A 14,324-nucleotide genomic window follows, 5' to 3' on the forward strand; every position below is an offset into this window, starting at 1 on the left:
AAATCTTTAATTAAAAAGTCAGATGGCTGCCTGCCTGGTTGCAACACCAGAGGAGCCAACACTAATTTATGTACACTGTAAAACAGGCATAATTATGCTGCCAGTAGACTTACAGATGGTTAGCATTGGAGCACAAAAGCAGGGGTCAAAGCATAGCCACAGCTCACATCTTTCTAACCAAATGTTCACCAGTCTCGTCTTCTATACACATATTTTCTGTGAAGTTTCTGGGGAGAATGATGCTTATAGTTTAGAACCATGGAGCTTTTAAGTGTTTCTGCTTTGTAATGCATTCTGTAACTTCAGAGATTTTTTTTTTTTTTTTTCCCTAGATGCTAAGGCAGTACTGCACCAAACATTGTATTCCCAGTAACAGTAGTAAAAGTACAGTGTAACTTGCTTATTACAGTATTCCTGTGCTTCACGCTAGAAAAGGTGTTGTCAAATAGTAAAAAAAGTCTCTTACACGTTGAGATACCTCCATGCATGCAAAAAACTGCTACTATGTGCAGATCTGAGCTCATCCAAAGGCAAGTTATTGTACCAACATCTAGACAAAGTACGGCTCGTCCTGTACTATATCACCTCTTTGAATGAGCAGATTTTTGATTCTTGATCCCTGGCCAATTCCCACCTAGTCAGTACTATTTTATACAGGATTAGCAGGGGTAAAGTCTTTGTAACTGACTGTGTGGCTCACATTGAAGGCTTCTGATGAGACATTCTTCTGTGTGGAATTATGTGATTGCTGCTGTCTACAAGAAAGGACTTGTAAGGCAAAAAAGCAGAAGAGATGAAGTCCAATCTGTCTACTTGACTTCATGTTAAAAGAAACAAGGAACAGAAGTAGCACGTCCAATGGTTGCATCATCATCTAATTTTAATAAATTTTAAAACCAGCTCAGCTAATTCATGGCAATTCTGAAACCAATACAGTAAGAGTTTTGAGGCCGTATGTACTACATGGTTCTAATAATTCTCTGACTGTAAGATGTTTGGTGCAAGAATGGGTTGTACAAAACCCATCCCAGAGGGATCCCAGCTAGATAGTTCCCAAAGTCCTAGCTATTGGATAGTTTCAGCACATTACTGTCAACTAATAGCAGCGCTACAGCTATTTATAGTCATTTCTGCTTTTTAAAATGCAAAACAAACTGTCGTTCTCACAGCAGGCTCTGTTTTCTAAAATGGTGTCTTACCTTTCATCTACAAGCATTTTAAGATGCTTTCTTGTCTTTCAGTTTTCCCAGGTTTTTAATGATATTTTATTGATATTATGCGTGTATCAGAAGTGGAAGGAACAGCAGTATACCAAGTCAGCAACATGTTATGAATGAGAACAATAAGTTTCAACCTGCTGCTAATGATTTTATACCAGAAGAAATACATCTATTACCAAATCATTTATGGCTAAATGACAACTAACAGGACCTAAGTGCTGTAGGGTAAGGGAAAGGATTGTACCACTCCAGACATTTACTGCTATTCATCTACCTTGTCTTTTGGGCCCAGAGATTTGGCATTCAGGCTCTACTCTCCATCTAGCCCACTAACACAAGCAGCTTTTGGAAATGAGACTCTTCTAAATCCAAGTCAATGGATGGTCAGCACTCATGCCAAAGCTCCATGCCTTACAAAGGGAGTACATATAATTAGATTGGTGGCAAGATATCAGCCGCTATGATTAGTTTTCAACCACAAAAGCAGAATTACATCTCTGTGTGAGAAGCTGCTTTTCAACAAGTTCAAAGCAGTACATGGATGTTATGTCTGCATTAGCCCTGCAGGCAAAATACTTCTGATCCTTATTGCACAGGTGTTTTTATTTCCATTTCCATTTTCTATGTTTCCTTTTAGCCTCTCCTGCCCTCCTCCTCCTGGGGTCTGGGCCCTCTGACGCTTCTCCCTCACCCTGGGCCTCCTCCTTGGCCTGTGCCCGCTCTGCCCTTTAGGAAATCTGGTTTCCCTGAGGTGCCGCCAGCTTGGGGCTGGGCTCAGCTGGGCCCTGCCATGGGGCCATTGGAGCCACCACAGAGGCCCTGCAGCCCCTGGCCAGCACCTGGGCATGGGCACCCTGTACAGTCTCAAGTGTAGCTGGTTTTATGTGCAAACCAGGAAGTGATCCATACTCATCTGTATGGACTTATCAATTCTGTGACACCAAGAAGTAAAACATAATTCTTTTTCATAGTTCAGTCAGTAGGCATGATTTGGAATTCATAGACAATGAGGATATATTGCAAAACAAGTTGATGTTTTTATATATCCCAGCTGCCAGGGTAGAGCTGATTAAGTAGATTTCAGGGATGAGAGGCTTGGATCATGGAATAATTTACTCAGGAACTAGAAAAATCAAGTCAGTATACAAGACGGGAAAAGAACTATCCAAGATGATACTATAATAGATAAATATGTGCAAATTCAACCTTAGCTAATGCCTTTGTGATTACATACATTTTCTTTTCATCTCTCTGTGTATGTAGCATTAGTATGGAACTCCACTTTTTTATTTTATTTTATATCCATCTTAGATTGCAACTGAACAAAAAGTATCAATTCAACCCATCAGCCTAAACTGATGGATTTATTCTGCTTCTTTCCAGAACTCTTTAAAAAAAGACTATTTATCCTTATCTTACATTAAACATCTATGGAGAACCATAAAGCACTTTAGAGAGGCTAAAAAAGGTGGAATTCAATAGCAATGTTTTCTTTTTAATCACTTATTTATTTTATTTTATTTTATTTTATTTTATTTTATTTTATTTTATTTTATTTTATTTTATTTTATTTTTACATTCTGTTTTTCACAATTAGGGATGTAGCATTTTCAAAGAACGTATCGAGAAGTTTACGATGTACTGACCAATATCATAGATAGGCATTATCTGAACCTAGATTGCTACCTAAATAACACATTTTAAGTGCAGTTTTAATATTTCAGTTATAAGTGCAGCTTATTAATTTTCTATCTTAAAAATGAAAACAAGATCCAACCACAAAATACCCTCTGATACTTTCAGAGTTGCTTTTGCTCCTTATATCCAATTTGTCTGGAAGAAAAAGCTGTTTTGAAACACAAGCATTTTCTTTTTGCAGGGCCAAATGAAGCGTTCCTTTACAAAGGAAGTTTCAGATTCATTAGCAAGGTAATCTTCTAGATCACCGGGTTTTTATTTATTTATTTATTTATTTGGCTGGAGTTTCCCTTTTTTGTTTGTTTTTTCATTTGTTTTAATAAAAATGTCTTTAAAATCAGTGTACAAAAAAAAAAAAAAAAAAAAAAGTATTAATTTTCAGTATAGAATCAAATGCTAATTCCCCAACTAAAAGATAATAGAGGCATTCAGGCACATACATTCTTAAATCATTTGGTAGACAATGGAGCTAATGAGGCTTGGTTTCCTGTGATTTTGTCAAATGTCCCCTGTGTATTCCTCACTTCAGCAATCCCCGAACCTAAAAATATTTTCTGTGATCTTCCCTCTACAAAATTTCATTGCCTTCTCAATACTATCTCTTTCCATAGTTACTCAAGGTCTAAGAATATTTCCTAAATACTTCCCACACTTACCTTGGCTTTCCCCCAGGTTCCCAGAGCCCCACCATCATGACTCCTACTTTAACTACTGCCTAAGCAAGAATGATAACATGCACACAGAGCTACTGACATATTGATTAACTGAGTAGCTACTGTCCAAATAAGTAGTGGCTGAGTTGTCTTCCCAGCAGTGGAGGTGTCCAGAGAATCCCTTTTTACAAGTCAGTGATGATTTTTACTAAATTTAGAGGATCTGAATATTTCTGGGACCTTTTTCTGCTGTCAAATAGGGTAATAATAACCAAAATGATTTTTGAAAGCAGAACTGAGATAACAATAACATGAGCCTTGTTTTCCTAGGAAACCAGGGGGGGAAAAGCAAATTTGGTCTTACCAAATTGCAATAATTTTCAGTAATGGAATAGTAACCTAGCATGCATTTGTTCTTCGATGCTGCCTGTTGCACTTCTAGGGCAGTTGAAAAGCTGAGGGAAAATAAGATAATGAAGTCTCTGGTCGCTAAAAATGGGCTAAAATATAGGGAAGGAATAGCTCGTCCTATTCCTCCTGTCCACCCTTCTTTGATCCCAAGGCTAATCACAGCTAAAAATTAACCTTGGTATTTGTAAGGGACTCTGAAAAACTTGGAACTGTCTAGAGCAGCTGCATTTAGAGGACCAAGAATGGTCTTAGTGATTTCTCTCAGCTGCCCCACAGTGCCACATGTCTGAGATAACTTGTTCAGTGATATCCTCTCACAACATTTTCAAGGAGTGGTATTACTATACCAGCTCCAGAATCCTGGAGCTCTGCCTTATGCTTAAAAATTCAGTCACTTATCGTAGATTACAGCAATGTCTCTCATCTCCAGAATGCATTGCTTTCTTTTACTGTTGTCCTTCATGAAAAAGAAAACATTGGAATAATACATAGAGATTTCTGTTATCTTTAGGTCAGTTAGAATAATCACAAATCTTGTACAAATGCTTTTTCTCCTTCCTTCTCTTTTCTTTTTTTTCAGTAATACGACATCTTTTAAGCTAAACAATACATCATTTGAAGAAATGACAATATTTCACTTATATGGCTCCCATTCTGATTTGGGATTTACTGCATAAAAAATCCAGAAAAAGAAAGAATTTCTAGAAGCAATATTCTAACAGAAAACACAGAAGAAAACAGAGGCATAACAAAGTTTATGATAAGAACTGTAAATAATATTTCCAACTTCAGCTATATTATATTTACTTTACGCATAGGTTCATGAAAACAACTCAGATATACAAGCCACATATAGAGGGACTACTTAAGAACATTTCAAATTAAGGGAGGAACATCTTCATTATCTTCAAAATCAATATAATTCTTCTTAGTCTCTGAAATCTTCTCTGCTTGTAGCCTAATAGGTCCCTGTCCAATTCGTTCCTTTTCTTGAATTATTTTTGTCACATCAGGGAATGAATATTTACTAGGATCAACTTCTAATTTCTCAACTTGTCCACTCCTGAAAGAAGAAGAAAGCAAATGAAAAAAAAAAAAAAAATCATTTCAGTGTCAAATACCACAATTCAGGGACACTGTTTATAAACCTGTTGTCTTCTAAGTGAGACTTGGTACTAAATTTATTTATTTATTTCACTTTTTTTTTTTTTTTTTTTTTTTAATTCATTTACAATTTACAGTTAAATGAAGATTGAGTTCTTGTTATTTGTAATAACATATTTGCTTATATCAGCTTATATCACCTAACTCACGTTTTGTCAATATGAATCCTAACCATGTTTGTATTATGAAAAGGAAAAAAAAAAAAAAAAAAGATATATAAGAAATGTCTGGGGTATAACAGAATTTCCAGATTCATTCACTATTAAGGTAATTCTTTTAGATCACATTTAGAAATGTGTACAATCCATGCATTAAGGCAACCAAGCAATGACATGATGATCAAAGATTTGAAATACTCCTATAATTTCTGTCTTGCAGCATTGGAAGGCTGGTTTTTGTTTGTTTATTTTTTTTTCTACTAAAGGAACTAAATACTTAACTGGAAAAAATCTAGCCTGTTTTCAAGTAATTTGTAACAGTTTACAGCAAAAAAAAAGGCAAAATGGAAATGTAATTGTTCAATGATGTTCTAATTTCTGCATATTCCAACATGATTTTTACATTTTTGAACAAATTTTCCTTTTATACTGAATGGTACTTTGGGTCTAAGTTCCAAGCTCAGCATTACAGATGACAGTACATCAGTCTTCAAAGATGTGAGAAAACTGCCTGCTTACCCAGGAGATCAGAAAGACTTATTAGGACTAGAACAAAGGAAAAAGTAATAAAGCCACTGGATGAAAGAATGCATTGTTTTGATGACAATGTAGGTAATGAAAATATGTAAATAAAGTACATTAGATGATTTTAAACTGAAAATACACCATTTTTACTTGTTAAAAGTAAAGTACAGCTCATTTTGCCAATGAGCTGCCAAAGCCTGTTTCACCATCAAGGCTCCTGAGGGGCCTGAGCAGACATCCCAGTCCACTTTGTGTAAGATGTCTGTACGTGTAGAGGAGAGGTGCAGAGGGATTCATGGCAGGTTTCTTCCTCTCCTCTGCCGAGGAAAGCAATAACAGAAGAGGTGTTAGTCAGCTTACCCACTTCTTTCAGCCTTATGCCTCTAGGTTTTTCTTGGGAGTTTCTTAGGAATTATTTGCTCATTTTCCTGAGCTCATTTCTGCTGCCTTAAGAATCCAAAAAAAACTTTCCCTGCAAGTGGCACAATCAAAAACTACTCAGAAGATAATTTTATGGATAATGAGGGATCATACAAGAAAACTTTTATTTCTTCACCTGGAATGTTCTTCACTTTATAAGGCTAGATCTTTAATGATATTACACATTTTTTTTGAAACAAAAGTGGATGTGCTGTGTGGCAACACTTCAGAAAATGTTCATCCCCAAGAGGTAAGAAACATTTTTATCTCCTTTGTGATTTGTGAAATGTGCTGTGACCTTGAGTGATTCTATTTGTAGCCACTGGGGAGATTCCAAAAAGAGCACCACCTGTCCAGAATCCTAATCTAATTGCTAATGACTAATCATTGATTCGAAGTACCTCAGAAAAAGCTAAAAATCATAAGTATGAAAATTAATTAACCTCAGCATGTGCTTTGTTCAAATAGTAGAAAAGGTTTTCCTTGATTTGATGTATTTTAATTAGTAGTGGTAATTTACATTTGTTCAACAGCTCTAAAATTGTACAAATTGCTAGTCATGAAAATATAGTAAATTCTACGGAGTTTGAATAATTTATTGCTTAGTAGCAGAATAAACTTCAATACACTAACTAATTAACAGTGAGTGTCATAATTAACTGTCCACATCAGCAAGCTATGAAGGGATTATAAACATCAGTCATTCTCAAAAATTAATCAGCACATGCTATCTACAAGTATCTATTAGCAATGAACAATAGGGAAAATAGAATCAAGTACAGATGATTTTTTTCTTTCCAAAAACGAAGTAGATTTTTACGTACTTAAATATGCATGGTGCAATATTCTATATTTATTCAGTAAACCTCATGGTACTATCTCAACTACTATGATACATGTATTTGGCAGGTGACAAGACAGTTGTGATAGTCAGTGCAGCTAGCATGCATTAATCTCCTGTGAATATGCTCTTCTGATCATGTCATCTGTGCAAAAAGAGCTGAGTATTGATGATGTCAAGACTAACTACCTAAAATTGTTGGAAGAAAAATTAGAGTTTTGGAAGAAAATTAGAAAATTAGAGAAGAAATAATAAGAAGAAAATTAGAGTTTTTGGTCACCTAAAGATTTTTTTCCCTGTAAATCTACTTAGAGGAATAAAAATAATCTTGTTGCTAATGTGGTTCCATGAGCAATAGTAAAGCAATAGTGATGAAGACAATAATATTGCTTGCAGGACCAACTACAGCACATCTGGAAACCCCAATAATTGCAAATTATTTCAAATTCAGGTAAAATAAATAAATAAATAAGTTCACTGTGTTGGGCACTGCTACCTGCTGCTGAGCAGTCTCTACTCAGGGGAAAATTATGATGTAAAGATTAAATGACTATACAAAATAGATAATATTGAATTAAATGTTGTTTTGTTTTGTTTTGTTTAAAAAAAAAAAACTATTATTTTTTTCTGACATTCCTTTCCCTTAGAAAGGCTATTCCTATCTCTACATAGTTCAACAATGTTTTAAAAAAAGAAAATAATAAAGAGTTCACTACAAAAAAAATCATAGTCAGTCCTTCAATTTTGCATAACTATAGCAGCCTGCTGAACAATCTGGTGTGTGACAGAACACTTATCTGATAATTTGATATTTTTTTATAATTTACACTTTTGTTCACACAGTTCTTAATCCCCATATTTGATATTTTAATGGTTTGACAGTTACATTTCCTTGTTTCAACTTCTGAATTTCAATAAAAGTTTAGATTGCCAAACATTTCTCATACTTCTTATCCAGAAAATGCACTTTCTAACATTCTGACATGATTGAGTTTCCTTTTTGGCATCAGCATGTCCAAAGATATTTACAAGGTATGAGCAACAGCTTTGAAGAGCCACTTTTTCCAGTCTTCTAGCTCCAGGTCTTCATGAGAATGCAATTAAATCCATATTATAACCTTAACTGGGATAAAAAGTGTTTTATTTTGTTTGTATTTTGTTTGTTTGTTTGTTTGTTTGTTTTGTCTGTTTGTGTTGTTTTTTGTTTTTGTTTTTTTTTTTTTTTTAAATATTGCTTAGTCATACCTGATCTATATTCTGTTTAAAAAGTCAATTGAACTCCTGTAATTCTTCCTATTCCAGACAACATAACTTGAAGTGAGAGCAAGAATTCTCAATATCTACATAAAAGCTATCAAACTATGTAGCCTGAAAAGATTATATCTGCAAATCTATTCAACTCTAAATTTGTGATCTACTCCTAGGTCTCTGTAGATGGCACACATGACATCTTGGTAGAACTGATACCTGATTTGCTATGTGTGATCTTTTCATACATATATTCATCTCTTATGCAAGCCAGACCAGAGCTGCACTTACCTATCTCTTAGCTAAAGTATTTGTTCTTGGTTTAGGAGCAGAAATGATAGTGAATTTGGGTTTTGAAAAAACACATAAATCCTCTTGCAATTCCTTCAGGTTAGTTTGTCTATAGATCCATTCAACTTCAGGCCTCATCTTACCTCACATTCCCAGACTGGAAATTAATTTTGTTCTACTGTATTTCTCTTTGCAACATGAATTTCTTTCCTTTCCAAGTTGTCACACCTTTATGTCTCTCTGTGAACTTTAGAAATTTATTGTGAGAGATCTTCAGCCACTAAGTCTGTGGAAAGGAGAGGGGTATTCCCACATGGTGCAAGGATTCTTTCAAGGATTCAAATTAAGACTCCTTACTTATGATAACGTTTGCTAGAAAAAGGGTGGAATTAAAATACAATGCAGTGATTTAAAATATCCAAGATCTCTTGGCCTATAGTTCAACAAAACTTACAAACATTTTATGTATCTGATGTATCTGCCAACAAGTCAAATTTGTCTGGCATTAGATAACCTGTTCAAAAGCATTTATGAGTGCACTAGCAAATAGTGATGGATACTCCAGCAGCATATGTTTTTCTTTTGTTTTTCCTCTCAAGAATCCAGATGAGAAAAAAAAATAATACTTAGTTAACCAGTGCAATAGTGCAATTGTACTTAGCTAAAAGGTACTAGGATTTGCAATGTTTGAACTAGTTAGGTAGAAAAGGTAACCTTTACTTTACATTCCTTATTTCATTGTGAACAATATATTTGATATTTTAATGTTTGAATTTGTTGATTTGTTTTTAAGTCTATGTTGTGAACTATTATAGAATTTGATGCTCCGTTCCTTCGCCTCTTTAAATGGACCTATTCTCTAGCTGTATTTCTCTACTTCTGTACATAAAGAACTACAGTACAAATCAAAGAATAGGGAATCTTCCATGTATTCCTCCATCCTTTACTGGAAGATTTCAGGTATGTGTATATTAACATTTAGAGACATTTTGAGTTTTCTTTTATTTATTTTTTTTTCTTTTACAATGACATAGGAGGAACAGTCTCAAGCTGAAGGTATGTTACTTTTGTAACTGTTACTCTTAAAAGTTATAGTATGACTTTATTTCTACCTATATATATACTTCATTTATGCAATTGCGAAAAACTCAACTTCTGTACCTCATAGATGAATGAGGTCAATTACAGTAAAGACTGACATACTCAGCTACTATATTAATAAATATTTTGGATGCATAATAAATAAATATGTCAAATTCCTGCTATGGAAACTTATCTCTTTGAAGGTTTGAAGTATAGTTTTGTATACAATCACAGAAGAAATTTCTCCTATGTGGCAGAAGTAATAATAGTATCATCATGCAATCTAGCTAACAAGTTAAGAGATTTAAAGCACTATACTGCAGTGTAGAAGATTGTCTGACAGAATTTAGCTAAGACATCTGTAGCTGTCAAGTGTAATCACTGTAATGAATGTTCTTCTGTAATCTAAGAGAACTATTCAGCAAATTTTTAACATCTGGCTAGTCAGCAATTTTTCAACCAGAGGTCAAAACTTACTATTTGTAGTAAGAGCTGTAATTCAGAATGCTTCTTTCCTACTTCTGTTTTTGCGATACATATTCCGGTAATATATTAACAGTAAAATTTGTATTTTTCCTTCAAAATCTTCAGTAAGCATTTTCATAATTACTCAAAGCTGTACGAAATCAAACACAACTTCTTAAACTTTTATTATGCCATGGGGTACCTTTAGTTCATCAATTGGCAGGGAAGGGGCAACTCCCCATTATGGCTATTTAATCACCTACTGTGTAGCCAAAACTAAATACACTCAGAGAGATCTAAGTACATATGTATTCTTAACCCTGTAGTTGCTAGCTCTTTTGCTGTTTGGCAGAATCTGGAAGAGAGATAACATCAGGTATCTACAGAAGGAAGATCTAGTTTTATCCCGGAGAAAAGTTCAGACATTTCTTTTAACTGATTTCTTTTAATGTTTCTAAGGCTTTAGCTGTGCTTCTGCTGGAAAGAACCATCACTTTTGCGCCATTTGGCTTGTACCTTTTAAAGAAAAATTACGGAAATATTCAGTAATTAAGAAGATGCACTGCTGCCTAAAGTAAGGGTGCAGTGGTTGTGGCTCATTAGGAATCTTAACAAAGTTTTGCAGTCACCCTATTGTCTTCTCATTAGGCAGGCCACTCAAGGAAAGACACAACTGATCCTTATTAAAATTACAAAATAAAAAGCAGAAATAATGACATCAGTAACTCTTGTGGTGCCATTTGAACAATGTCCCAAATATTGAGAGCAAGAAGAACAGTTGTGATCAATAATGCTAATTTTTACTAACTACTTAGCCTTTCCATCAACATGTTATCACAATGAAAACACACAAGGAAACAAATATAACAATTAAAATACAAACAGGTAAGATGCTTAACAAACTTTGCTGTTACCATATCTCATAATGGTGTGAACATTGCTGCCTATAACAAGAGGAAAGGCAAAATAGTTTAACACATATTGTGGCATCACTTAGTAAGTCCAAGTGGCTATGAGCCTGTCTGACTACCATAATGGCTAGCAACACTTGGTAAGAGGAAAAACAAAAAACAGTGCAGCCCTGATATTTACTTCTTACTGGCAGTCACTAACTGAAAGAGTTTAAGAGCTGGAGTTTACATCACATGTAACAGGATGGAGCTATGTTATAAAACCTTGAAGAACTGCTTTTTGAAACTACATATTGGTGCAGTAGCTCAATATGAATACTGTATCACTGTGCAAATACATTCATGAGGTGTTCAAAATCATTGCTTTCTAAATGGTTTTGAGACCTAGACTATGTAGCAAGGAGCTCTGCAGAGGCAATTCTCAGTAGGTGGTTTGGTTTTAGTGTATACTAGATCAATATCTGAATGAGCTGATGAAACAGAACCGATCTGCGGAAATAAGTGCTTTTTTGGCTCTGCCATTGGAGCAGATCACTTTATAAACAGCACCAGACAGGCCATTAGTCTAAAGCTTTCATACATAGTTTTACTCTATACAAATCAATATTTTCATACTTTCCACAATAAGATACTCAATAAAAAACATATATTCTGACAAGTGAATAACTAATGTATCAAATAAATAAATAAATAAATAATGCTAATGTGAAATAAAAAAGGAATTACCTTCTTGCATTTTTTTGCATTGTGTCAGAAGGTTTGATTGAAGTTGATAATTTTTGCTTAGCCAGGATTATTTCTTTAGCCTAAAATACAAATATACAGAAAAATAAGTCCCACAAAAGTTATTTATGCTAAAAAGCATCTAAATAATCTATCCAAAAAAAATTAAGAAGGTGTAAATAATTTTTTTCATGTGACTTTTATGTGATTTTAACACTCTTCACTCAGTGTGAAACACGCATAAAGCCCTTTTAACCAAATGATCTGAATGGAATTATATTCAATTATATATATGAGTTTATATATCTTTAAATATTTAAATATATACATATATATATGTATGTGCTGTATTTTTTTAGTACAATGCTAATAATGCACATTACTGATTTTCTCTGTAGCTAATGAACTTGTTCATGATGTGTCTCCTTATATTTCCGTCTGTGTCCATGTGCTAGTTCAGATATTTTTATTAAAGAATCTGCTGCCCTCTGGACTTCTCATTCTTTTTAAAAGGGACAAATGTCCACAAACTCCCTCAGCAACTTTGCTGAAAACAGAATCTCAAGATTGAAGACAAGGTAAATTCCCTTTCTCAAGGAAAATACCATTTTTTGGAGGACATATATGTTATTTCTTATGGCAAAAGAAATTCCTCATTCCCTATTTAGCGACATCAAGGGAGAGGGACCCCTTAAAGTTTGAAAGGAAGGAGATGAACAGGAACTATGACAAAGAGTATCAAGTATTTTCTAGTGACATTGGTCTGAAAACATGCTGTTCCAAACCTGCTCTAAAATGTTCAAGAAATAAGACAGATCTCATGGCTTTTATCATTCATTTCTGAAATGCATTGTCAAAGGGCTGATCCTTTCTGACTCTATGTATCCTCTAGTGAAGAAAAGTCTTTTTCTTTGAACTTTCCCTCTTCTCAGTAGGCTGTACAGTGTTCTGTTCTTCAGTAACTCATTTTGTTGATCCATCTGAAGCTAAGGTTCCTTGCTTTGCCCTCAGAGTACATCATCAAGGATGGTGAGGAAAATTGCTGATTCTGCAATCAACAGAAATGTCTCCTTGATGGGTTGTGATTCTGTCAAGGGGCTTTCAAATTAGGAAAGGGTTAGCAATTGTGTACTGGAGCATCTATTATTGTCAAATATCATTTGACTCAAAAGCTCCTTTACTCAAAAGACATCCTCCTACCTCTGTTCAAGAAAAATCTTAAGTGATATTCTCTTTTTTCTTGTTTTTGAAACAATGTGTAACAATGACACATGAGCTTCACCAGGACAGTGATTGCATATTGATCTCTCAGAGATGCCAATCAAGTTAGGACAAATGATCTGGAAAATGGAACAGCCACTGCTTCAGCTGTGGACAAATATAAGACTTTGGGCTCAGTAGCAAGTTCATTGAATGAAATTTAAACTCTATAATATACAGGAAGAGGGACTAATTGAATATAACAAAGCTTTCTGCAAGTAATTCTATGAACCTATTGCTAGTATTTAGTGTAATCAGAAATCAGAAAAGAAAGGAACAGAGAAGCACAGACAGCAGAGAAGTCTAGAAATTGATGTGTTAAATAGAATCTGGAATATATTTGAGAAAACAGATGGAATTTGTGAAAACAATATTTTTAAGCTGAGTCATCTTTTCAGCCTACAATTTATTCCTGCCATGGCTTTCTTCTTCGGCACCATGAATTCCACTGAGTAACAGAGTTTCCCTGAAACACATTTATTTTGAAGGAAAAAAAGATTTCTGGGGTTTCACAGCTGTATGTCTCCATATGCCTTTGACAGTAATGAAATATTACTGCATTTGCCACACCTAGAAAAGTGAGAATTTTATAATGAAATTCCATCAAATAACCCTTACACTGACATGCATAATGTATACCCCTCTATTTTTAAATTAATTAAGGAATCTAACTCTCATTGATCTTTAAGTTTCTAAATGATTTCGAAGACCCAGGCTATAAAAAGCTGTCAGAATTAATTTTTTACTGCTTATATAATAAAGGATTAATCAAAGAGTCAAAATTTTCTTCTCTGATTCACTAAAATAAGGGAAGTCAACTATTAAAACATGACACAGAATGTCTCAGAACCCTAAATAAAAACTGTTTGGTAATAACACTGGTTTTGATGCTGTTTCTCAGACAGTAATTAACATGCTACTGGTGTAATCTATGGATGGCATTTTGCAAAATCACTGATTTAATATGCCAATTTTGGTCAAAGCCAATAAAGAAACATTCAGTTTTTTACTTTCCTGCATCATCTGCAAAGATGACACTGCCAGAGCATAGAGGCTGAAAGGTTGAAAAGCTTCATGTCACAAATATTTTTCCCAGAAAATGAAGCATTACAATGTACTTGCTATCAACCCCTTACTCATACAAAATCTCTGTACAGACGATTAAGGTTATTACAGTATAAACACCACACTTGAAAAGTGTCACAATTTACTGAATGTTGTGTCCTTCAAATTTGTTTTGATGACCTTCCAAA

The 14,324-nt window shown here is 34.4% G+C and overlaps 1 protein-coding gene across 1 annotated transcript in view; it reads right to left on the reverse strand.

The window, feature by feature from the left end:
• Window positions 1–4,820: 4,820 nt before the first annotated feature.
• DNAAF11 (dynein axonemal assembly factor 11) overlaps window positions 4,821–14,324 on the reverse strand; it is a gene marked incomplete at its 5' end in the record, with an annotated part of 28,710 nt that continues 19,206 nt past the window's right edge. The window contains 2 exons of the mRNA XM_082755402.1: window positions 4,821–5,042; window positions 11,815–11,894. Of these exons, the coding sequence (XP_082611528.1) occupies window positions 4,859–5,042; window positions 11,815–11,894 (264 nt within the window). The 3' untranslated portion in view covers window positions 4,821–4,858. The remainder of the gene's footprint in view (window positions 5,043–11,814; window positions 11,895–14,324) is intronic.

Source organism: Aythya marila, assembly GCF_965140915.1.
Source record: "Aythya marila genome assembly, chromosome: 2".
Classification (NCBI taxonomy): domain Eukaryota; kingdom Metazoa; phylum Chordata; class Aves; order Anseriformes; family Anatidae; genus Aythya; species Aythya marila.